Source organism: Bipolaris oryzae, assembly GCF_000523455.1.
Source record: "Bipolaris oryzae ATCC 44560 unplaced genomic scaffold scaffold_269, whole genome shotgun sequence".
NCBI classification, from domain to species: Eukaryota; Fungi; Ascomycota; class Dothideomycetes; order Pleosporales; family Pleosporaceae; genus Bipolaris; species Bipolaris oryzae.
Window position 1 is genome coordinate 1 of NW_006911545.1, and position 23,324 is coordinate 23,324.

Below are 23,324 nucleotides of genomic sequence, written 5' to 3' on the forward strand. Positions count from 1 at the left end.
CCCGCGTTGATCATTACCTTCTGACGTGGACGTCCCTAGGCCTTCAGCCATCTCGTTATTTGTCAAGGAGAGAATCTTTCTTGTTACTTGTAACACAATAATATCTTAGTAGTAGTTAAAAGCTTTATTTTTTACTAGGCGCGTATTTTAGTAGAGTGTTGTATTAGCTAAACTATTAAACACACTGACTAGGTACAGTATGGTTAGCTAATGAATCCATTATCTAACAACCCAATCCGCCCCTCTGGCTGACCTGCCCAGCACCCGCCATGACTTCATGGAATCTTGCCCAAGACCGTGTCCCCTGCCTTCGGCCTCTGATAGAACTTCTCCATATCCACCTCTGTCTCGGGCGGCAGCTGGTGCGCCTCTGCCCATTTCCGTATAGCCTCATAGTCGCGACATCGGTGCTTCGTGTTGAAGTCGACAAACGGCATTGGCTCTGGCTCGCTGTCAGGTTGCCACCACACCTGACCCAGCACGCCTACGTCCGGGTTGCACCTGCCCGGTTCGTTAGTCGCTGTATGGCTGATGAGTCACCCGAAACTCACATGAGGACCTGTCTGATAGTGTCCAAGCAGTGAGTGGCATGCACCCGCACAATGTACTCGCTATTCACAAATGCGCCCTGCTTTTGTGACAGATAGTAGTTGTAGTTCCAATGCAGCGTCTTGCGAAGGAGATCCTTCCAGCAGTCAATATCAGTTTATTTGCACACAAAGTTGGCACTTACAAGACAATGCAGGTGATGTAGGCCCTCGACGTTGGCTGGGAAGCCACCACCGTACTCCTGACTAATCTGCACCTGATCATGACGCAGTCCAGTTCGCTCCGCCTCGGCCTCGGGAATCACTATACTTCGATCTCGGACAACAGTCAACGCAAGTCATCAGTATACCAACGACACTTACAGTTGATACCTAGTGCATCCCACGCCGCATCGACTTCTGGCCCTGCCGACTGCCGATAAGCATTCTTGTGCAAGAAGCTTCCGTTGAACAACTGCACATGCCAATTCGGCTTCACATCTCTGACGACGGGTGCTGCCAAGGTCATCAGCTGCCACCAATCTTCGTTCATCCAGGCTTACAGTATTGCGAGATGTGGTGAATGCAAAACTCGTCAGCATTGACGACCGAGGTCGTTCGGTTCATATGGAAAGCCATCCATAACGTCGCGCCCACGTATACGATAGTGCACAGCACATACACCCTTACAGCGACCCGAATGTCGCGACTTGGACGGTACAAAGCAGAGGGTTTGAGGGGTGGCGAACCCGAAGAAGGGAGTGGCAGCAAGCTGTCGCTATCTTGGCTCTCTGAGTCCCGCCGATGCAGGCAGTCATGTTTAGGCTGACGGTTAAATACTTTCAGCATTTTGGATATGGCATGAATTTGCCTCGAAGATGAGCCGGAGCAAAGGGAAGCAGAGTATTCTTGACAGCAGCGCGGCACTCATAAGACCCAGATTATCTCCAGCAAGAGCATACACGGTCAAGTCAAACGCCGTCATGTCCCATCTGTGCCCGATCACTACTAACTGTACAAATCAATCAGTACCACAGGTCCAGTTGTGTACGACAAGCGGTAGTACAGCGACAGATGTCAAAAATGTCGAACACGTTGGTACGCAGATACAAGAGGCAACATGACCACATTGTTAACACCACCTGATCTGACTCTAGAGGTGATATCGCTTGGCGCTAATTATCCTAGGGCTACTTTCAACATGTATCCAGGATCCGACCTGTCACTGTCGTACAGCGCTGTTGAACAGCCTGCATGCATGTACACAATCACCTGCATACACTCATACTTCTTTGTTTGCGATATATTGATCCCAGTACACTACCTGGTTTACTGTATGGACAATATTGCAACGAGTACCACCGTATAGACTGGTCTCGGTGCACCATCTCAGCCTTGGGACAAAGATGACAACGGGACACAAAACCATTCATATTCTAAGGCCCTCATCGTGCAAACAACAAGCCCCACAATTCAGAACAGGAAATCTATGTTTTACATGTGCCACAGACACACCGCCTTGAGGTCCTGGAATGCGTTATTTGAATACAATGGGTCAACTTGACGATAGCGCAGACCCAAGATAGCACCAGGTAACATTCCTACTGTAAGTTTGCATGTCTTACAGCATGCGGCATTGGGAGCTAACTGTAGAATTGAGCCAGTGCTGCAGGGTGCTGAACGGATGGAACCTAATGCTGCATCTCGATTGCTAGCGTGCATGTCGGAAATCTTGTCAAGGACAAAGTAGACAAGATTGTATACAAAAGGACCATTCCCATATCGGATTCGCAGCATCATCAACTCATACAATCAGCAGTTTTGAGCAAACAGTCACTACTTGGCGTTTCCAAACCCCTAGTCTTCCAAGAACTCCTCACCATGCATCCTGCATCCTTTCTTGCATGCCTAGTCGGCCTTGCAGTCGCCGCCCCGCTGGGAAAAAGCATGTCCAACCCAGTGAAGCGCGAGATAATGCAGCCCGTGGTGCAGGACTACGCGAGCTACGGCGAATACTACACAAAATACGGCGACTACCCTGCCGAGGCTGAAGCCACAAAGATGGAAGCTGCAATAATGGAAGAGGCGAACATGACCAAGCGCCACATGGGCATGAGTATGTCAGAAGACATGGCCATGGATGCGGACATGATGGAGAAGCAGGATATGGCTGTTTCTATGGCAGAAGCAGCGACTGAGCATGCCGCCAATAAGGTGACATACCAGAAGTATGAGTAAGTCTACCTCTCCTTTTCTTTTCGGTCAAGAGATACAAGGGCTTTTGTGTGGGTTCTCTATGCTGACAACAATCTTCCTACAGTCCATATAGTGCGTATGGAAAATATCCCGGCGGAGGCATGGCATAACTTTGATGCCTTCGCGAAGAAGTTGGATCACTAGTAGTTGTAGCAGTCTCATGTGGGGTATATGTCTGCAAATTGTTCGCCTCGCACTTGGCCAGGTTCTGTACCCTGCCTTTCTCTCCTTTCCTTACAAAACAGTCACCGATTGCCTATCGGTCCTCTTCTGGTTATATATATATCTAAATTTGCGTAGGGCTAACGAACAAGCAATGAATTGATGAGAATAAGCTTAGTCTGGGCGTCATCTTCCATGCTACCGCACTGACTACATGATTGCTTTGGAGCGTGCGTGCGCGTGCAGAAGATTATCACCACCTGCGGGAATAACGGCGTACAACTAGCTCCTGTTAAACTTGGTGGTGCGCTCAGATGCTCCGGGGGAAAAGGCTACTGGAATAGCAATTCCAGTCTACAGACATATACATTGCATCGCAACACAGCAGACAAACGGATCAGACAACGCTTACAATATTCGCAAAAGAGAAGAAGAAAAAAAAAGGTAACGTAGCCCTAACAGTGCGTAGCTTACCATTGTCCTTACCCTCTTTCTTTTTTATCCAACGTCAGAGTGGGGTCGCAAATGCATCCATACTTACGGCTTATCTACTACGTACGTACGCACGTATGTACACCGGGTCTTTCCCAGTTGACCCCACACGACGCAAAAGACCAAAAGTAAATGGTTACACAAACTAACCCGGTTTTCGCTCTTTACCCCTCTCATCCTTTTAAGACCGGGGGGGAGGGGAAATTAGATAACGACTACGCTGGCTTGTCCTATAGGAAATCAAGATCAAGGTAAAGGAAAAGGCGATAGTCGTGTATTTGCACGTGGCCAACGTGGGAAGGTGCCAAGTATCGGGCCGTTGGATGGTGATGGTGGTGGTGGGCATGCACATGTGCGAAGGGGAAAAGAAAGGAAAAACAATGGGGTTTTTCAACATGCGCATGCGTTGGCAAAAAGGGTAAATGGCTAGTGGTTCGGTCGAATCGGAAAATAAGGCAAGAGCGTTTGCGGGGAAGAAAAGGGTGAAATGGGGTTTAATGTGGCTGCGTACCTCACGTGGCCTTTATTGAGGTTCTTTGGGTTTTGACTGCGAATGGGAGGGGTAGGGGTTAGTGGTGGGCTGGCGGCGGCGTGCGTGCGTGCGTGCGGGCTGGCTGGCTGGCTGGTTGGCATTGGGGTTGGGGTTGGGCATAGTGGCGGGCCCAGTAGGAGGAGGACTAGCGTTCAGCCCCGCAGGAAAAAAAACGAGTGAGAGGAGGACAAGGCAGGGCGAAACCGGTGTGTGGGCGCATCATGGGGTCCCGCCCGTTTCTTTGCAACGGACTGACTTTTGTCGCAAAAGCCACCGAGTCGTGGTCTGATTTTCGTCTTTGGAAGGGGGGGTATGGTAAGGTAGACGGGCCTATCCGGTGATGCTAGAATCATTCAGCTTCTGTGCGGGTTTAGAGTTCAGCATGTCTGTGTCAGGCAAGGTGAAACGGGGCTTGATGACGTTCAAGGGAAAACATGGGGCGTCGGACGTGACGTGCAAAGAGGATCGACTGTGCGTATGTGCGTGCATGACAGGAGGATGCATGGTGGTGAAAGAGTGGGAGTGGGAGTGGGAGTGGGAGTGTCAAGCGGGCCAGGGCAATCTATGCAGTACGCACGTATCGAGTGTGTAGGGTGTAAGCAGTATAGTAGGTACTTACAGCACTTGCAGTACTTACTCGGTATTCCGTACCTACTACTATCTCGTGCAGACTGCCCGAGTGATAGGATTGCCTAAAAGCGATTGCCAATGATCGTCTGGTGCGTGCGCCTAGGCAGGGGGCGGGAGGCGACCTTGTGTGCTTTTGTGCTTGGTGATGCCTGAGTAATCAGGCCCTGTCCAGAGCGAGAGCGAGTCCATGTGGGGAAGCCCACCGCATCGCCGTCGCTTGTATCCCATCCCAACCCAAACCTGCCGCCACGCGATTCTAATCGACCAGAAGCAGCCTGATGGCGTCTCCATGCCAGCCTCAACAGGCAAGGAGCGGGCTGGCCAAGCTGTGCGAATCTCGACGGGAGTGCGCGGCGCCATGGGACCGAACGCAGCGACCACTGTGTACCTAGTAATAGTAGAGTACACATAGCAGTACCGGCCCAGCGTCAGACAAGCCTGCACCAAGCACCAAGCACCAACCCGCCCTTTTTCGCTGCTAATGCTAACCCGCTGGCCTTGCCCATTACATTGCTCGCCGTCATCGTGCACCTCCTCGACCACCCTCAGCCAACCTTTTCTGCTCGCGCCAAAGCCGCCTGCGTTGGCTGTGACTTTGGCCTTGTAAATGTCTGCGTCGCGGTGCTGACGTTCATTTCTCGTCCCCACATAAGTACACAGCCTGCGCTTTGATATACCAGCTAGCGCCCCACTGCCTTTTGGCTCCAAAGCGCCGTGACTATCCTGTGGAGAAATCGGAGCCTCTCCCATTTGCTCCCAAGCATCTCTCTCGTCCGGTGCTCCGAGCCCCCAAGGCACAGCACACAGCACACGCACGCCCAAACCGTCTGGAACACCGCGCCACTTTGCATCTCTGCCATGCTTCTCTGCCCTGCAATCAACACGCTCACATGACTTGCTCGGCTCAAGTTTGGAACACTAATGTGACATTGCCTCGGCATTGCCTTGCGACATAGCCATCCAGGTAGACACGAGCGCAACCCGTTCGTCGAGACAGTCATGGCCGACTCGAGCGCCACCGCAACCTCGATAGCCGCCCCTTCGCACCCGCCCTACGACACCGACGATTCCCTCATGTTGACTGACTATGGCCTGTCTGATTACCGAGCCTCTCCAAACAATGTCGGCACCAGCCCTGCAAACATGATGGCCTCGCTTGCCGACTATGACATGGCCTTCGCCCAGGGCCAGTCATATGCCTCTAATTTTGACGGTCTGCAGCCAAAAATCGAGCCTGGCTACGCCGACCACAGAGGCAGTGTTGGCAACATGAGCGACGCGGGTATGAGCGGTGCCGGCAGCAGCGTTCACCCAACCAGAATGAGCATTGGCGGAAGCCCGGCTCACGACGGGAACCATACGAGCCCGGAGAGCGCGCAAGCCATGAACATGTTTGCCATGGGAGATGTTTTGAAAGACGCCTCAGCTAACAGCATCAATGGCACAGACCATTCGACCACGTCGAGACGGAGTAAAGATGATGTCCAGGATCCGCCACTGTGGAGCGAGATGAAGACAAAGGCCGGCAAGGAAAGAAAGAGGCTGCCGCTAGCTTGCATTGCCTGCCGGAGAAAGAAGATTCGCTGCTCTGGCGAAAAGCCGGCGTGCAAGCACTGCTTGCGCAGCAGGATACCATGTGTGTACAAGGTCACGACGCGAAAAGCCGCGCCAAGAACTGATTATATGGCCATGCTGGACAAGAGGCTGAAGCGCATGGAAGATCGTGTCATCAAACTCATACCAAAAGAAAGCCTGCCTTCAGTCGCCAATGTAGGCAGATCCGTCGTTAAGCCCGCTATCCCCGGCGCCCCACCCAAAACACCCACCACGAAGAAACGCGCCGCAGAAGAGGCCTTTGGCAACGAACTCGATGAGTGGTCAAAAGCAAGAGGCACAGACCCAAACACAGCCAACTCAACAACCCAGACCAAGGAATCAGATGAAAGCAAGCTCCTCACAGAAGGTGCCGAGAGCTTGCCATCAAAAGAGATGCAGGAGCATTTGGCAGAGGTCTATTTTGACTATGTCTACGGCCAAAGCTATCCCCTTCTTCACAAGCCCAGTTTCATGCGGAAGCTGGCAACAGGCAAAGTCCCGCCTGTACTGATTCTAGCCATGTGTGCCATTTCAGCCCGGTTTTCAAACCACCCGCAATTACGGACAGAACCGTGTTTTCTGCGAGGTGACAATTGGGCAGTACGAGCGCGTGAGATTGCGCTAAAACGATACGATACGCCTAACATAACAATTCTCATAGTTTACTTGTTGCTTGGATTGCATGAATTTGGCACATGTCAGGGTGGTCGGAGTTGGATGTTCGGCGGCATGGCGCAAAGAATGGCATACGCACTGCAATTACACAAGGAAAATGAATACGACCCGCTGGTCAGCGAAGCCGACAGGAAACCTCTGAGCGCTACAGACAGAGAAATCCGGCGGCGGACAATGTGGTCTTGCTTCTTGATGGATCGTTTCAACTCTTCTGGTTCCGACAGACCACTTTTCGTCCACGAGCAATACATTGAAGTGCAATTACCAGTCAAAGAGCACCTTTACATACACGAGATACATGCGCCAACGGAGAATCTCGAGGGCAACGTGCCAAATCCCGTCCCACCTGACAGCGGCCAGCTTTCGAATCCCCGCGATAACATGGGTGTTTCTGCATATACCATTCGACTGGTCTGCACATGGGGAAAGCTGATCAAGTACATGAATTTGGGTGGCAGAGAACGCGAATCCGAGACTATGTGGTCTCCGGGGTCCACATTCCACGCTATCAAAAAGGAAGCCAAGGATTTCAAGGCCGCATTGCCCGAGATGCTCGTGTACACCCCCGAAAACCTCAAGAGCCATGCCATTGGGAAGACCGCCAACTCTTTCCTCTACCTTCACATATTATGGCAGCAAATTATGCTTTTCATGCATCGGTTTGCATTGCCTTCAACCGCAGGAAGTAGGCCCCCTAAGGACATGCCACATGACTTTCTCACAGAATCCGCTCGCGCTGCACTCGACGCCGCGAACCAAATATCAATTCTCATTAACGAAGCCATGGACCATAACGTTTTCGCCCCATTTGCAGGATATTCGGCCTTCTTTTCTTCTACTGTCCATGTCCATGGAGTCTTCTCGAAAAACCCAAAGCTGGAAGCACAATCGAAAAAGTACCTTGCGTATAACGTCAAGTATCTGACAAAGATGAAGAAGTACTGGGGCATGTTTCACTACATTGCAGAAAATCTCAAAGAGTTGTACCGACAACACGCCGATGCGCAGCTTAAAGGGCCCGACACTAGTGGTGAAAACAAGGGTAGGATCTTCCAATATGGAGATTGGTTCGACAGATACCCCCACGGCGTTTCAAAGACGGATTACGAAGATGCGGCTGAATCGAACCAGACCGAGCCAGGCACCGATGCGGTCCTGGGACATAGGAGCGACCTGCAGAGTGTGGAGGAATTCTTCGCCTCGTTATCCCCACCGTCAAAGATCGAGCACCACCGCAAGCAAGCGCGGAAAAACAGAACAAAGTCAATGTCGAAACCCGAACCCCGGTATCAACACCACAACGGTCATTCTCAGCAAAATTCCGTTGCGCACATGCAAGCCCAACAGCACCTAGAACCCGTCAACATGTTCACCCAAGACGACATTCGCAGCGCCATGGCCGCCGGCTACGACTCCGTAAACCTCTTCGTCCAACACCAGCAGCAACAGCAGCAACAGCAACAACAACAACAATCCTCATCCCAACAATTCCTCGCAGACTTCACATCACACCACCAACCCCAACACTCCTCCCTCCCCCTCCTCAACACCTCCCCCTCAATAATCCACCCCTCGCACGCCCACCAACTCGACTCCTCCGCCCACACCGCAAACCTGTCCCCCTTTCCCGACCTAGCATCCGACTTCCACAACGCATACTGGAACCTCGACGCCCTCGGCCTCGGACCTACGAGTAACTTTTTCGACCCCATGAGCAGTTACTTTGTCCCCTTTAACGTGGATCCACCCCCGCAGCAGAGTCTAGGCGATGATGCGGTGTTTGCAGGTCAAGGGCCCGAGGCGTACGGATTTGCGTTGGGAGCGGGGACGCCGGTGGATTTGGATCTTATGCATGGGGTTACGGTTGCGAGTGGTGGGGGTGGTACGGGGATGGGAAGGCACAGGGGTAGTGTTGGTGGTGGTGCTACTGCTGGTGCTGCGAGACCGGGTTTAGGTGGGAGGAGGGGAACGGGATCTGGGGCTTGAATGATTTTGCGACCCTGCCCTTTTCTTTCTTTGTATTTGGAAACATTCATTCGTTGTACTATTTATTTTTTTTTGAGATTTTTTTTTGTGTATTTTGGCCGGGAACGAAAACGATGATCTTGGCAACAAACCCCTTTTTTGTTTTTACTCTTTTTTTTTGTTCTCTAACTTTGATACTGGGGGGGATCTGGGTATGTGTGTGCGCGTGCGATTTAGATACCAGAGAAGACAGAGGGTGGAGTATTTATGGGGGGAAGTTTTTTTGGGTTGGGTGTTGTTGTTTTTTTTTAATGGGACTAATGCCCGGGCGGCGGGATTCATTAGAGAAGAGTTCGCTCGTTCTTTTTTTTTCTATGAATCTTTCTGAATGAAAGAAGAAAAGTCGTGGGTTACTTCTTATCACGTACTACATGGTTTGCATTGGGTGGTTGTGGATGCTGCGTGGTGAATGCTTGTGTCTAGAGGCTTAGCGTGGGGATAATGGTATGTAGTTCCTTTTTGGATATAAGTTGACCTCGCATGTCGGGGTGGTTTTTCTGTTGCGAATAAAAGGTATGATTTTACTTGCTTTCAGTGCGTGAAATGCTTCCTCTAGGCGTTTATGTCTGCTGCATGGTGGGTGTTCGGGTCTCAGCGCCTTGGCGAGGGGGGGGGGGGGGGGCGGAATGGTATTCAGCTTATTGGGATAGTAACAGTCGACTTTCTATAGCAATTGGTTTTTTTGTTATTGTAATTATATGCTTCCATCGCGCTACAAAAGGCATTGCCATCACCCCAAGAACCCGGTTATACAGTGTCACGGAGGCTGTGGCTGTGGCAATCAGCCCCCGCCGAAATGAGGGGCAAGGCTGAGGATGCCTTACGATTATCACTCGACTGATTGAGGACGCTGTGGCGCGCGCTTCGAATGGGGATTTGCGAGAGCTGAGCCTGCGGCGTGTCGGCTAGGTAGCAACTGCTGAAGTTATAAACACGCACCTGGTTCTCTGTTTTCTTGACGCATCTCGCAACCATCATGAGCTCTAACTCATTTAGGGAGAACTGCACAGCAGTGCTAGCAGCCCTTTCTTTCCTACTTCTTCCCTACTACATAACAACTACATCCAAAGAATTCTTACTTTGGATTGCTATTTCGTGCTTCACAAATTGGTGCCTCAAGCTTGTCGTCAACATCGGCGATGCAAAGTCCCAGGAACGTTCTCGTTGGAAGCCTTCTGGAGTACTAGATTTGCTCCGCGGTTACCCTCCTTTAAAAGCGAACGAGATCCGAATTCTGGTTCTCTACCCATCCAAAGACAGAACAGCGCCGCTACAAGGACGGTTCGAGATTTACGATCTCGACAATGGTAGCGACACCAGCGGCAAGGCTGACCAAAATGGGTACGAGGCAATGTTCAACACCAAATTCCCTTCTCACCCTATGGAATTCATGGTCATAGGGTTTAAAGTTGTCTTAATCCCTTTTCATCTGCAACGTGCACTTCTCTGGTTGCGCCATACGCATGAAGAGAGGCGGCTGTGGATCGATGCCATTTGCGTCAAGATGCCTGAAAGAATTACACATACTCAGCTGTTCCCCCAAATCTACAAACGCGCTACGAAAGCCATTGCGTGGACAGGTGAAGTGAACAAAGTAGAAGAGGAGGCTTATCGGCCATTTCTAAAGGCCCTCCAGCGTCCCGGCTCTGTCCTCTGGCTCATACGTAATGGCCGTCTCCCTCATGTATCAGCACTCAAAATGTTGGTCAAACCACTCAGACTTTGGAAAAAGTTTTTCCGTAAAGATCCCCAGTTGTGCAGAGAGTTGATGCTGCAGGGAAAGATCTCGTTCAAGCTGGGACGATATGACATGCCAGCTAGTTCTCTTGCTTTGCTTGTCCGGGACTACATTGAGGCGTTGAAGTTACCGCTATTGAAACGGAGTATTAGTACAATACTTACACCCGATGCAAGTGCTGCTCTCAAAGTAAAAGCTCTTTTGATTGACTACATCGAAGATGTTAGTCATATCGACAAAGCGGAGCAGTACGATAACGGGCCATTTCCTAAGGCTTGGATCGCTTTAGGTGGTGTTGAAGAGCTTTTGACAATGCTCAAGCACAGCGGCAAAGGTTCGGTTTCTCGAAATACCTTGAAGAATCTCTCCAGCCTTTTAGACAGGGCCTACTCTCAATCTGAACAGGACCTGAACCCATCTTGTCGATCTGAAGCATACAACACATATGGCGGTCTTATCGAACAGATGAAAAGGGCCACGCGCGGTCACCGGCTGTTCAAAACAGCTCATCTATCAAGGTTAGGGCTGGCTTCGCCTGGCGCACAGAAAAAGGATGGTGAGTGAATAACTCAATTTTCCCACAGGCCCTTTAACCATCTAACGACGACAAAGCGATCTTCTTTGTACCCGAGCACTCGGCACTCTTGACTCTCCGGGCGTTCCATCCATTGTCTACCCAGCCTTTGGGCGCACAGCAATACTATACTCTTACTGGCGCATGTTATATGGGCGATAACGAGTATTGGAGCAAGGTGCACCCCCATCTGGCCAACGTACCTTTGAGGGCGGTATACATAATGCCAGCAACGCAAGAAAAAGAGGTGCAGCGGAACGATAATAGCAGTGCAAACCCAGGTCATTTCGTTCTCCCGAGCCGAGTAGATCTTGCACGCAGCAACTTTGGCAAAGACATCATTCAGAGAAAGACGAAGGCGAACGTCCAAGTTGGGAACAAGACTGAAAAGCCGCAGGCCGCAGCTATGGTAGACAAGCGCTACCGATTATCTTGGAAATGTGTGAGTGATTTGGACGGCTTATTCATACGCTTCGCTAACTTGAAAAAGAAATGCGGACATCGGGGACTTGACTACTACATTGAGCATCGGCCCGGTGCGGTACGTGAACTCCTGGAAACGTTTCAAGAACATGGTATAAGAGCTTCTTTGGAAGCATGTAATCTATCTCAGTCCAACCCACCTTCTTCACAAACCATTTTTGAGAGACTTCGGATGTCCATTGCAAACATATGCACTTGGATTCTATTTTGCATTCTTGCATGGCTGGGTATCGAAAAATGGAGATCTCTGTCGCTACCAGCTATGGATCCTCGACTCTCAGACGCGGTACACAACAAAAGTCCCTCCTCTAAAGCGACTAATGGGCCAACGAATGGGAGTTTGCCATCAAACTCGAGTGTAAATGTCGATCCCAGCAATTCCAACGAGCCACTTCATACTTCGACAGGTCTCTCCACAGCTTCTCAGGCAACATCAGGAGGACAGCACCGGCACTCCTCGTCTTCAACAACTAGCACTCGAGTGAACAGCACCAATATCAACATACCAGAAGACTTCATCCTCTTATGCATGAAGGTCAAGAGATTCTTAACGAACCGTCATGACCTCCGTGTTTCAACAATCACTCGAGATCGCGAGCTCTTCGAAGCGTTACGCCGTGAGTACCACTCAAAGTTTCGGTGGGCCTACCGCCAATTCAGCTTCCAGACCGTACAACGAATGAGCTTTGTCAAGGTAAGATTCCCAATGCAAAAAATAGGTGTTGTTTCAAGCTCACAGGTCCTACCTAGTTTACTCTACACGCTCGCGAAGAAGTCGATGGCCTCGTCTCTGATATGCCACCGGAGATTGTCAAGCACTACACATGTGATCCTCGCAAACCAGACCGTACGCCGGCATTGGGTAGTGACTTTCTCATGCATCGCTTCAGTTCGCCTAAGGATTGCTTCCAAGACGATATTTGTCTTAGGCAGTTCCCAAAACGTATCGGGGAGCGCCCAACCCCGGGCGTAGATCCCGACCTCTACACGGGATGGGGCGTGCATCTCGAACAAGACATGGATCTACAGCGCATCTGTCTCGTTCTATTTTCCGGCATTGCATCTGCAGGCACGTTTGGGCTCGTATGGGGTATATGCAAGAAAAGCCTGCAAGACGGTTTCTCCATAGCGAGTTTCGTGCTCGGAAGCGAAGCCATCGCCGTCGCTACACTCCAATTATTTCTTTCTTTGGGCGCCATGTGAAGAATCAAAGTCCCAAGGATCCCTAAGTCACACATGTCTCATTAGCAGTTGCAAGCAATAGTATGAGCAATACCTATCCGAAGCGCCAGTATACGGGCAAGTGCATGAAGATGTCAAAATCGCCAAAAGAACCCACTGGCCCTATACATTACCCTCCTAAGACCAAACTCCAAACTTCCACGTTTGACACATTCAAAAATCGATTTCAAAAAAAAACATCGCGTCTCCTTCCCCATTTCGTCCTCGTCCCCCGAACACCCAGGCTAAGTCACAAAACTCCCCCACTTCGATCTCGCCTCTCTGCAATGACTAAACACTAAATACCCACCACCGTCACATCTCTACTCCACGTTCTCGGGTCACAGTGGGGGGGGGCCCTTTGTAAGCAAAGCCCTCAGGAGCGGGCCGGAGACACATTGCATGCATTAAACAGAAAACGGAGTCTAAGGTATTCGAAAGTGAGGGTCTGGGAAGAAAACCAAGGCACAACAAGTTTGAAGATCGACCTTGTTCTTGTTTGATGAAACGCTAGTGGCGACACGGGGACTGCGACAACCGCGCTGTGGAATGGGGTTTCTCTGCTCCTTGGTGACAAAACACCTGACAAGGGGCTGCATCTTTTTGAAAAAGTTTATTTTTAGGGATTTGCGATGATTTGGGGTTGGGATTGGTCGGGCAATGTGTTTGGGAGGTTGTATGTGTGTGAGTGTGGCGTTGGGTGTTGGATGGTTGGTGATGGTCGTGATGATGAAACGGGTTAGGCGCGAGACTAGGCTAGCTTGATGCGGTGGGTTTTTGTAGACTACACGCTGATGGGTTTGACAGCGTAGACAGGTGTACGATATTCTTCTTCCCGGATTCCGTCGTTCTTTTACTATAATTCTTTGACATATGAATAATCAAGTTGCTACTGAACAACTACGTGACAGCAATCACCTAATAGCGATTTTACTATGAACAAACTACTCCCGTCCCGTCCCCCCCTCTCTGTCTCCCTGTTTCGCATATCTCAAAACCTCACGCATGAAAAACCATCACTCGCACGCCTTGGCGCCTGGGATCCTCAGAACATTCCCGCAGGCCCATCTAGCTAATCACCACTCCGCCACAGTGATTTACACGCCAAGCCCATGTTTTGGACCCCCTCTTCCCGCCCCGCTGGGAAGCGGCCAACACAAGCGCAAAGCCTCAGACCAAACACGCCTCACGACACAGGCGCCGCAATGCCTGATGTCGATTTTTGTTACTCGATAGGGACGTCGGGTGCGGTGAGTGGAGACTTAAGGTTTCCCTGGCAAGTCGCAGGGCATGGCGGCTATGAGGCCGAATGCAGAATGCGGTGCGAATGAATGATCTACGCCTACCTCTGTATGACATATCTTGTTCGTGAATTTGTGAAGGAAGGATTTGTATAAGAAGAGCGGAGGGAAACGTCGAGTCAAAGGTATCCGCAGCACAATCTTGCCTTGTGTCGATCACTCTACGATTCTTCTTAGCCTGGCGCTTTCTTATATATATTCCTACATATATATATCCCTTTATATCTTTCTTTCTATCCGCATATCTGGGATAGACAAACCGAGTTGATCTCGCCTCCCTCCCCAACTAAACTTTTATATCTATTCGAACTACAAGAGAAGCAAAGATGTACTTCCCACACACCCTCCTCCTCGCCCTCACAGCCGCAACCACCATCTCCGCCCACGGCGTCGTCACCGAAGTCAAAGGCGCAAATGGCGTGACCATGCCTGGTTTGACAATCCAAGACGGAACACCACGTGATTGCTCCTCCAAGTAAGCCCCATACATCCTTCCCCCTCCCCCTTACAGGTCAGGCGTGAAAGAAGAAGGCTAACATAGCAAATAGTGGATGCGGTTCCCAAGCCGACACAGCCATCATCCGCGACCGCGAAATCGCAAGCGGCAAAACTGGTCCCCTGGGCCGGACGCAAGGCAACGGCAACGTCGATGCTGCAGTCATGGTCGGCGCGTTCATGGGGTCCGGGGCTGCGCCGCCGGCAAACCAGGGCGCATCGGGGAGTGTCGGGGTTGAAGATGATATCCCCCAGAATGCACAGAATGCAGGTGCAGGCACGCAGCGGAAGCGCCAGTTCCTCAGCAACCTTCTAGGGGGACTGGGAGGTGGAAAGGGTGGTGCTGCCGCGGGCGGTGGTGCAGGCGGTGGTGCAACTGGAATTGCCGGGTTGTTTGGAGGTGGTGGTGATAAGGTTAATGGGCCGCCTGAGGCAAGGGTTGCTGCTGCTACTGGAGCGGGAGCGACGGGGGGTCTGCCGACATGTGCGGATGATGGGACGGTTACTATGACGCTTCGTCAGGTAAGTTGCTTTGGTGCTCAGCTCGATGACAAACTTCCTAACAGCCTTTAGATTAACCAAGATGGCGCGGGTCCTTTCACAGCAGATGTCGACGGTACATCTGGTGGCACTGATGAAGCTGCCATGCAGCCTGCCACTGTCACTCAGGACGTCCCTGGTCTGGGTGTCCAGGGCATTTCTCTGGCAACCAACACCGAGTTCGAGATGAAGGTCCAGATGCCTGCCGGTATGACTTGCGATGCGACTGTTGCTGGTGTCAACAATGTCTGTGTCATGCGTGTCCGCAACGGTGCAGCTGCTGGTCCCTTTGGTGGCTCTGTTGCCTTCACCCAGAGCACTGCGGCCAAGAAGCGTGCTCTTGCCTACAGGCTCAAGAAGCGTATGGAAATTGGCCGCCTGCCCTAAAGTCGCTTGGTTCGATGAATGTTGGAGGACGGGCTAGACGCCTGGAGCCTTTTCTATAGCACTGACTGGATCAGTGTTTAACGACGATATATTAGAAAAAATATGTATAGTAGTGTAACGAGTGTTTAAATATTACGATTTTTATGAATATTGCTGTTCTTGAGTGTTCTATTGTGTGATAAGAGATAATGAGTGGACTACTTCCTATACTCGTATATTATACAACTTGGAGCAGTATCAACAGTTGTGAGACGTAACGATTAGCTCACGAGCCCCTGTCTCGCCAAGACCAGAGTAAATGTGAGAAGAAAATGCACAAGAATCATTCTGTATGGAACTAAGGAAAAGATTCTTAGGCTTTTTCTGTGGCTGACGGCCATGTGATGGCAAACTGAGGGTGTGCCAGTGACATCCAAGTGGACAGGAAGGTCCGAACCTGCCGTGCCCACACCCGAGTCATTGCAAACTCTGAAGCTGAAACTCTGGATATAGAGCCCGCGGAGTTTGCAAATCTAGAACGCGGGATTTCAGCCAGCCTATGACAGCAAAATGATAGCAAAATCCACATCACAAGCTTCGCATGGAGAAGTGGCGCCAAGTTGTAGCCTTCCGCTAAACCCTCTTCAGACCGAACCTATCGTTTCCGCCCACTTTCCCCACCACCCCAATCCATCGTCCACCCACCTTGCTCGATAGCAAATGTCGCCATCCTCCATGAGCAACTGGCATTTCTTTCTCTCCGCAGAATCTTCACCAATCACTAATTTTAAGATACGACAGTATCGGCGTTAAACAAGCCAACAACCGGTCCCTGCAGTACCGCCACAAAAAAACGATTGTCTTCCCTCTTATCGCGCAATCAGCCGTGAAAATCGCAACATGCACACCAAGACCCCAGCCGCCTGTCATTCGCCCCCAGTCAACTTTCCGCCAAGTCAAGTCTAGAAAAATAATGCGCTTATATAAACATGGATCCTTCTACGGCAATCATGTACATAGTATGCTTTTCTTGAGCTTTTTGCTCTCTTAGTTGAAATATATTTCACAACGACCGCCGTCAGGCTTGTACGTCATGGCCCTCTTCGACTCCAAAGCCGCAGCGGGCCCCGCCTCACCGGCCGCAAGCTACAACAACGAAGATGGTGATTTCCAGCGAATGGATCCAAGCGGTGTCAAGCGCGGACTCAAAACCCGTCATTTGAGCATGATGGCTCTGGCTGGAATCATCGGTCCCGGTATCTTGGTTGGAACGGGAGGTGCGCTTGCTCAAGGAGGTCCAGCGTCGCTGCTCATCGGATTCGGCATCATTGGTATTATCGCGTTTAGCATTACGCAGTCGCTGGGCGAGATGACGACGCTGTATCCGACGGGTGGAGCGTTTGTTACGCTTTCTGAGCGCTTCGTGGACAAGGCTTTTGGGGTTGCGGTGGGATGGCAGTACTGGTTGGTGTGGGCGTGCGTGCTGGCGAACGAGTACAACGTCATTTCGTCGATTATGGTATTCTGGGGCCCGCAGGTGCCGCTATGGGGCTACTTTCTCATCTTCTGGTTTGCATTCTTGGGCTTCCAGATGCTCGGCGTCGAATCGTTTGGAGAAGCGGAGTTTTGGCTTGCGCTGGTCAAACTTGTTGGGCTGTGCACTTACTTCCTTTTCGCCATCATTTACGCATCGGGAGGACTAATTGGGCAAAAGGAGGCGATTGGCTTTCGATACTGGCACGACCCTGGTCCTTGGGTGAATGGATTTCGCGGAGTAGCAACTGTCTTTGTTTTTGCTTCGACGTTTTACGCGGGTGTGGAAGCTGTTGCTGTTGCGGCAACCGAGACAAGAAACCCATCTGTGGCGGTTCCTCTCGCAATTCGACAGGTCATCTGGCGCATTCTGTTTGTCTACATGGGAGTGGCATTCTTCTTTGGCCTCACTTGCCCTTCGAATGCAGATGGACTCGCGAATGGAAGCAGTCGTGCGTTGAAGAGTCCGATGACCATCGCGCTGCAGAATGCTGGCTGGGAAGGAGGAGTGCATCTTATCAATGCTTTCATCTTCATCACCGTCCTGAGCGCGGCGAACAGCTCGATTTATATCGGATCTCGGACTATACTTTTCATGGCACAACAGAAAATGGCGCCGAAATTTCTTGGAAAAACAAACAGCCGCGGCGTACCAATCTACGCCATTGTTTTCACAAACCTAATCGGAGCCATTTCCATGATGAACGTCAGCACGGGAGGAGGAAAGGCATATTCCTATATTGTCAACCTGAGTGGTGTTTCCACCTTTCTCGTTTGGGGCGCCATCTCCTTTACCCACATTCGCTTCCGAAAAGCCTGGAAAGCTCAAGGCCGGACTCCAGACGCTCTACCATTCAAATCCTTTCTCTATCCCTGGAATGCCTACTTTGGACTTTTCGCCAACATCTTTCTCACTCTTGTTCAAGGCTGGACCACTTTGAGCCCATTTAATGCTGGGAACTTTGTCGATGCTTACATTATGATTCCAGTATTTGCAATCATCTACGTCGGCTACAAGGTAGTGTTCAAGACGCAGTTCTGGAGGAGTGAAGAGATTGATTTGGACTCGGGCAGGAGAAAGGATCTTGATGCGAGAGATGTGTATGTACATGGCGAGCCACACAGCGAGCAAGGGGGTAAAGCAGGATATCTACGGGATCTTTGGCGCAAGCTATGAGCGATGTATTTGCTATTTTGAGGGTCGGAAAGTGGCGCAGGCGTTTAGATTAATAGCCCTAGGTAGATGGATCTGTGGCTGAGGATGGATGTCCCACCGCAGTATTCCTAGCCCCGCTTTCTTTCCATTCACATCGCAAGGCACTTGCATAGATCACATTAATTCATATTCATACAACAAGGCCATAGTTCCTTTCCAACAATGTCTCATTCTCCAACAATTAAGTGTAACAACCAACAATTCGCCCCCAAACCCAACATATCCACTACCTAACCATCACACCCCGACGACCCTCCGAAAACCCCAACCCCAAGTTCCAGTGCCATCGGTAGGATCACGTACCCTGTCCAACCGCGCATCATAGACCACTCTATTAGGCAGATCTCAAAATAAAACCCCCGGGGGTCCAAACAACCAATTATAATGGATGCCTAACGGCCCCCAGCCACCCCTGCGCCGCAACGCTACATCATGCAGGTGCGAGCCTCAAAAAGTTGGCCTCGTGTCGAACATTCATAGTAGTGCTATTTAGCATACTTGGTACTTTTATCGTCGCTTTCATCGTAAAACTTCTGCCTTTTGCTGTATACGTTTGGACCTGCTTGCTAAGAGTCGATTTCGTTGTTTCTGGTTGAACGACAAGTAGTAGCTGCTTGCAAGATCTGGAAAATGGAACTGGTGGCGGGAAAACCGCGACAGAGGGCTTGGAAGCCCAAGGCAAGGTCGGGATGTAAGACGTGCAAGTAAGTTATCGAGATTTTGTATGGAGAAGGTGGAGAGAGATGGATGTGGTTGATTTTGGTAGTATGATGGGGTGGGTTCATGACACAGTTCTATGGCCAAGGACTCGATATATTCTGTCCAAGCAGCAATTGTCCTGTCGAATACGGAAATGCAGAGGAAATTTCCAAGAGAAGATTTAAAGTGAGACTTGGACGAAGGTATGCTAACAGATCCACAGAATTCGCCGTATAAAATGCGACGAGCAAAAACCTCACTGTACCCGCTGCACCTCCACCGGCCGCACCTGCGACGGCTACGACTCAAACTTCCGCTCACCAAAACCCATCACCTCGTCACCCGCAGAAGCTCAAAATCTCCTGTCATCATTCTGCTCAGGATCTACCCCTCGCACCCTCCGCAGTCACCCCGCAGTCCCCCTCCCCCTCGCCCCGGCTCTCCCCTTCTCCACCACCGAAGAAAAATCCAGTTTCTCCTTCTTCACATCCCACGCTATCCCCAAACTCCGCGGCTTCCTCGACTCCCCCTTTTGGCAACGCGAAGTGCTCCAAGCCGCGCACCGCGAACCCGCAATCCAGCACTGCGTCATCGCCCTAGGTGCCATGTACCGGCGCTTCCACGAAGGCTCGCACTCGCATATTCGGGAGAGCGCAATGGCGCACCAGCACCTGCAATTCGCCTTCCTCCAGTCCAACCGGGCTATCAAAGTCCTCCTAGAGAAATCTGGAGCGGGGGATTCGAAGACGTCGGGGAAAGACAAAATGACCTTGATGACATGTGCGATTCTCTTCAGCAGCATGTGCTGTCTCCAAGGCTACCAGAAACACGCTGTCGAGCATTTAAGGAGTGGGATTCGCATGCTGAACGAGATGGATGATGCAGGGGAGACAGCAGTCACGGAGCACGCTGTAGAGCTGGAATCGCTTCGCACAATTTTCGTAGCGCTGGACGCGCAGATACGGGCTATTATGCCGTCTGCGCAGTCGAGGAGCTGGGTGAAGAAACCGAAAGTCAAGTCTGGAGGTCAGGCGTTGGAGGCGTGCAAGAAGCTGAGTATGGCGAGCTTGCAAGGGGTGCTGAGGCATATGGAGTGTTTGCTTAGCCATATCCATGCGTTTAACCAAAAGACGTTTCTGAGGGGGCCGGGGGAAGAGGAGCAGGTTGGAGTGGAGTTGAGGGAGCTGGTGGAGAGGTTTCATGCTGGGGCGGTGGTAATGAAGAAGTTGTGGGGGGAGGCGGAGAGGGGGAGTCGACGTGACGAGTTTACACAGCCGCTTATTGCGCTTGAGCTGATGCAGTGCCAGATGGAGTATTTGCTGCGGTTGCCCCGGGCGGATATCGTGGCGAGATTCCCTTGCTTGGCTGCGTTCCAGCATGCTAAGGAGCCATTCACGACGCCGTTTGACGAGGCGGCATTGTTTGCCAGCATCTTTGATCTGTGTGATCAGTTGTTGGTTGTGCCGGGGAATAAGTCTACGCCGGTTTTTATGACTTCAATGGGGCCGACGGCGGCATTGTGGTTCATAGCTATTCGAGCGCCTGCTTCCTGCCAGGCACTACGGCGGCGTGCTGTCGGGTTGATGCTGAGCCATCCTCGAAGAGAAGGCTTCTGGGATGGCATGGTCGCCGGTTGGATAGCGGATGAGGCTTTGTCGCTCGAGCAGGAACGTACGAGAGCGGAACTGAACATTTTCAGTAACGATGCAGTGGGTGATGTGGAGGTTCCGAAGCACCTGCGCATCATCTCTTTTTGGCTGACGTATCCTGACGACGAGGATCGAAAAGTAAGAGTTGGGTTTTCGGATGCAGGAGATTTGGCTGTGGGGGTGCCAGGTACTGTCAAGTGGTTTACCTGGTGATTACATCCCGCGATTGGAAATGTTCTGTGCATCTGCAAGCTATACTATCAATAAGATATCCAAAAGCCACACAATACACAATGAAACGCATATTCTTATCCCATGTCAAAGGAAGATTCGCCTGTAGATTGTTCAGTAGATCACTAGCTTCCTGGTTAAGCGCAGCCATAGGCGTACGTTGTAATGTATAGTACAAGTCATAAACATAACGAGTTGATGGATTCGCTCAAGGGCTAGCATGTGCCATGGAATCCTCATCACGCATCGTATGGAACGCTCGTCAAAAAATCGTCCAAATCAAGCACGCTCAATGACCCACTTGCCCTTCTTGCAACATTGGGGCCGCCCTCTGCTGGAAGATCTCCCCTCTTCCAATTGACCCAACTCGTACTCACGATACGACTCCATGGTTTCGGCCTTGCCGTCAACTTAAGCCCCGTGCCCAAGTTACACCTCAACACTTTCATATCAATCTTGCCGCCGCAGATGCTGCGCAGGATGTGAGTGACGGGGCTGTTGTCGTCACCCCAAACGCAGCTATACGTATTCTCCCCCGGAAAGAGGATACGCGCCGTGAATTTTGTAAGTGACCCAAGGGTTTTAGGCATTATGGTAGATACGAGATGTGCGAGGGCAACTGGAGCGTGTGTTGCAGTAGATTTGGAAAATACGGGGAAAGCTGTATAGATGTGTGTATTGTGGCGTGATTGGCATGGGAGTGGTGCGCCCATGCGGAGGCGTGGACGAGAGGGGCTTCTATTTGCGCCGTGGCGGGGAGGCCGTCTTGCGGAATTGCTGGGTGTAGCTATAAAGCTCGTCGTAGGGCCCGATACTGGCGTGTTGAAAGAAGGTATTGCAAGGCTGCTTGATGGTGTCAAATGCTCACTATCGCTAGGATCTGGGACAGTTGGCTCTTCTTCGAGAAGAGGCGTGTAGTAGCCAGAAACGTAGACTCTCCGCGCTTGCTTTAGCAAGTACGGATACTGGCTCTTCAAGACCAGAACTCCGTATGGGTATGATACATGGAGTGATATGCCTTCGGCGTTCTCTTCATCGTCCAGAAGAACACCGTCGTCATCGTACTCAGCTCGCGCATCCAACATATGCTTTCGCCTCCGCATGCAATCCCTCAGCTCATCATTGACCAGATGAGAGGTCAATGACAGTGCCAATGGAGCTGAGAGCCCCAGATTCTCGTCTGCAACATTGTCCATTTGTCCATCTTCAAGGTCGATCTTTGGAGGTATCGCGACGGAGAGGAGGGATGCGACATGGCCGCGTCGTGCTATCGGAGCGAGATGAAGTGGCAAACCCGGGATCTCGGTCTTGCGAGCGCGATCTTGTATCCGAGTACCATGGAAAGTCGTGTATGCGGCGCTGATAGTAATGGCGTATGATTCAGCAAGCAAATAATCGTAGATCTGACATCGTATCTCAGTGGGCAAGGACAAGAAGCCACTGTAAGTGCTGTCTGGCGTGTCCATGACGTGTAGGCAGGGAAGCTCAATGCAGCTGCGTGATTCGTAAATGGTGTATTGTAATATTGAGATGCTTGGAGAGTAGGAAAGCAGAAGTGGTGATGTAGACGATGTCAAGGTTCAAGTAGAATATGGTAACGATGTGGTGGGTGCAAGTATGTAGGCGTAACTAGCTATGCAATGCCAGACGTAGTGTACCGTGGGAACAGCGTGTCAAATCTATGGGAACAGAGGACCATTCATCTTAAAGCACGTGCGATGAAAAGTGTACCCAAAAGTCGGCGTCGAAGTCGACGTTGTCCTGGGCAATGCGGCTTGTGGAGGGACGATCGACTCTTGTCGAATGGGACGTGTGGGGATGCCGGCGGTGAAACAAGCAGGTGGCCTGCGCGGGCGAGTCACGGTGGCGGGCCGGCAGCCTCACGCGACGAGGCGGGTCACCCTCCCAGGCACATGTTCACAATGTCCAATCATACATTACCAGCTGGTGTTTGTGGACGCCAAGCTGTCACAGAAGATGACTCTTTGTTAGACAAAAGCAAAAGTCATCTGTCGGCTCACGTGTTGTTCTGCTCGAGTGATGTTTACCTATGGGCCGTGCCCAGAGCCGCAACTACGGGTGGCGATTTCGGCCCAAAGGTCGCAATTCAAACCCGTTAAGACTAGAACTAACGATGATAAAAATCAAAATCTGAATCTACTAAAAGAAACACTAGTAGAGAATACAAAGTAACAAAGCGTTTTAAGCTAAACTAGCTACTTAGATGTATACTTATAGGTCTAGCTAGGCTGGCTGCCTATACATATGCTTATAGATCTGGCTGCACCAGTGTTACAAGTAACAAGAAGGATTCTCTCCTTGACAAATGACGAGATGGCTGAAGGCCTAGGGACGTCCACGTCAGAAGGTAATGATCATCGCG

At 51.0% G+C, this 23,324-nt stretch overlaps 9 protein-coding genes across 9 annotated transcripts; 7 read left to right on the forward strand and 2 right to left on the reverse strand.

The window, feature by feature from the left end:
- Window positions 1-275: 275 nt before the first annotated feature.
- On the reverse strand, window positions 276-1,154 carry COCMIDRAFT_9878 (uncharacterized protein; the record flags this gene model as incomplete). Its single annotated transcript, XM_007695085.1, has 5 exons — window positions 276-501; window positions 552-685; window positions 734-864; window positions 912-1,043; window positions 1,091-1,154. 5 exons carry the CDS (start codon window positions 1,152-1,154, stop codon window positions 276-278), a joined length of 687 nt encoding a protein of 228 aa, XP_007693275.1.
- A 1,254-nt stretch (window positions 1,155-2,408) lies between these two features.
- On the forward strand, window positions 2,409-2,893 carry COCMIDRAFT_30820 (uncharacterized protein; the record flags this gene model as incomplete). The annotated part of the gene is made up of 2 exons (XM_007695086.1): window positions 2,409-2,761; window positions 2,848-2,893. The coding sequence occupies 2 exons, from the start codon at window positions 2,409-2,411 to the stop codon at window positions 2,891-2,893; spliced, it is 399 nt and encodes a 132-aa protein (XP_007693276.1).
- A 2,705-nt stretch (window positions 2,894-5,598) lies between these two features.
- Window positions 5,599-8,856, forward strand: COCMIDRAFT_9880 (uncharacterized protein; the record flags this gene model as incomplete). Its single annotated transcript, XM_007695087.1, has 1 exon — window positions 5,599-8,856. One exon carries the CDS (start codon window positions 5,599-5,601, stop codon window positions 8,854-8,856), a length of 3,258 nt encoding a protein of 1,085 aa, XP_007693277.1.
- A 1,015-nt stretch (window positions 8,857-9,871) lies between these two features.
- COCMIDRAFT_109429 (uncharacterized protein) lies at window positions 9,872-10,480 on the forward strand (the record flags this gene model as incomplete). Its single annotated transcript, XM_007695088.1, has 1 exon — window positions 9,872-10,480. A coding segment is annotated over one exon (609 nt), but the record flags the coding sequence as incomplete, so codon positions are not given.
- Window positions 10,481-12,219: 1,739 nt separating this feature from the next.
- Window positions 12,220-12,893, forward strand: COCMIDRAFT_109424 (uncharacterized protein; the record flags this gene model as incomplete). Its single annotated transcript, XM_007695089.1, has 2 exons — window positions 12,220-12,384; window positions 12,441-12,893. 2 exons carry the CDS (start codon window positions 12,220-12,222, stop codon window positions 12,891-12,893), a joined length of 618 nt encoding a protein of 205 aa, XP_007693279.1.
- A 1,645-nt stretch (window positions 12,894-14,538) lies between these two features.
- On the forward strand, window positions 14,539-15,634 carry COCMIDRAFT_109413 (uncharacterized protein; the record flags this gene model as incomplete). Its single annotated transcript, XM_007695090.1, has 3 exons — window positions 14,539-14,687; window positions 14,761-15,229; window positions 15,281-15,634. 3 exons carry the CDS (start codon window positions 14,539-14,541, stop codon window positions 15,632-15,634), a joined length of 972 nt encoding a protein of 323 aa, XP_007693280.1.
- Window positions 15,635-16,706: 1,072 nt separating this feature from the next.
- On the forward strand, window positions 16,707-18,323 carry COCMIDRAFT_109415 (uncharacterized protein; the record flags this gene model as incomplete). Its single annotated transcript, XM_007695091.1, has 1 exon — window positions 16,707-18,323. One exon carries the CDS (start codon window positions 16,707-16,709, stop codon window positions 18,321-18,323), a length of 1,617 nt encoding a protein of 538 aa, XP_007693281.1.
- A 669-nt stretch (window positions 18,324-18,992) lies between these two features.
- COCMIDRAFT_109418 (uncharacterized protein) lies at window positions 18,993-20,923 on the forward strand (the record flags this gene model as incomplete). Its single annotated transcript, XM_007695092.1, has 2 exons — window positions 18,993-19,066; window positions 19,285-20,923. 2 exons carry the CDS (start codon window positions 18,993-18,995, stop codon window positions 20,921-20,923), a joined length of 1,713 nt encoding a protein of 570 aa, XP_007693282.1.
- A 257-nt stretch (window positions 20,924-21,180) lies between these two features.
- Window positions 21,181-22,407, reverse strand: COCMIDRAFT_109427 (uncharacterized protein; the record flags this gene model as incomplete). Its single annotated transcript, XM_007695093.1, has 1 exon — window positions 21,181-22,407. The coding sequence occupies one exon, from the start codon at window positions 22,405-22,407 to the stop codon at window positions 21,181-21,183; it is 1,227 nt and encodes a 408-aa protein (XP_007693283.1).
- Between the last annotated feature and the right edge of the window lie 917 nt (window positions 22,408-23,324).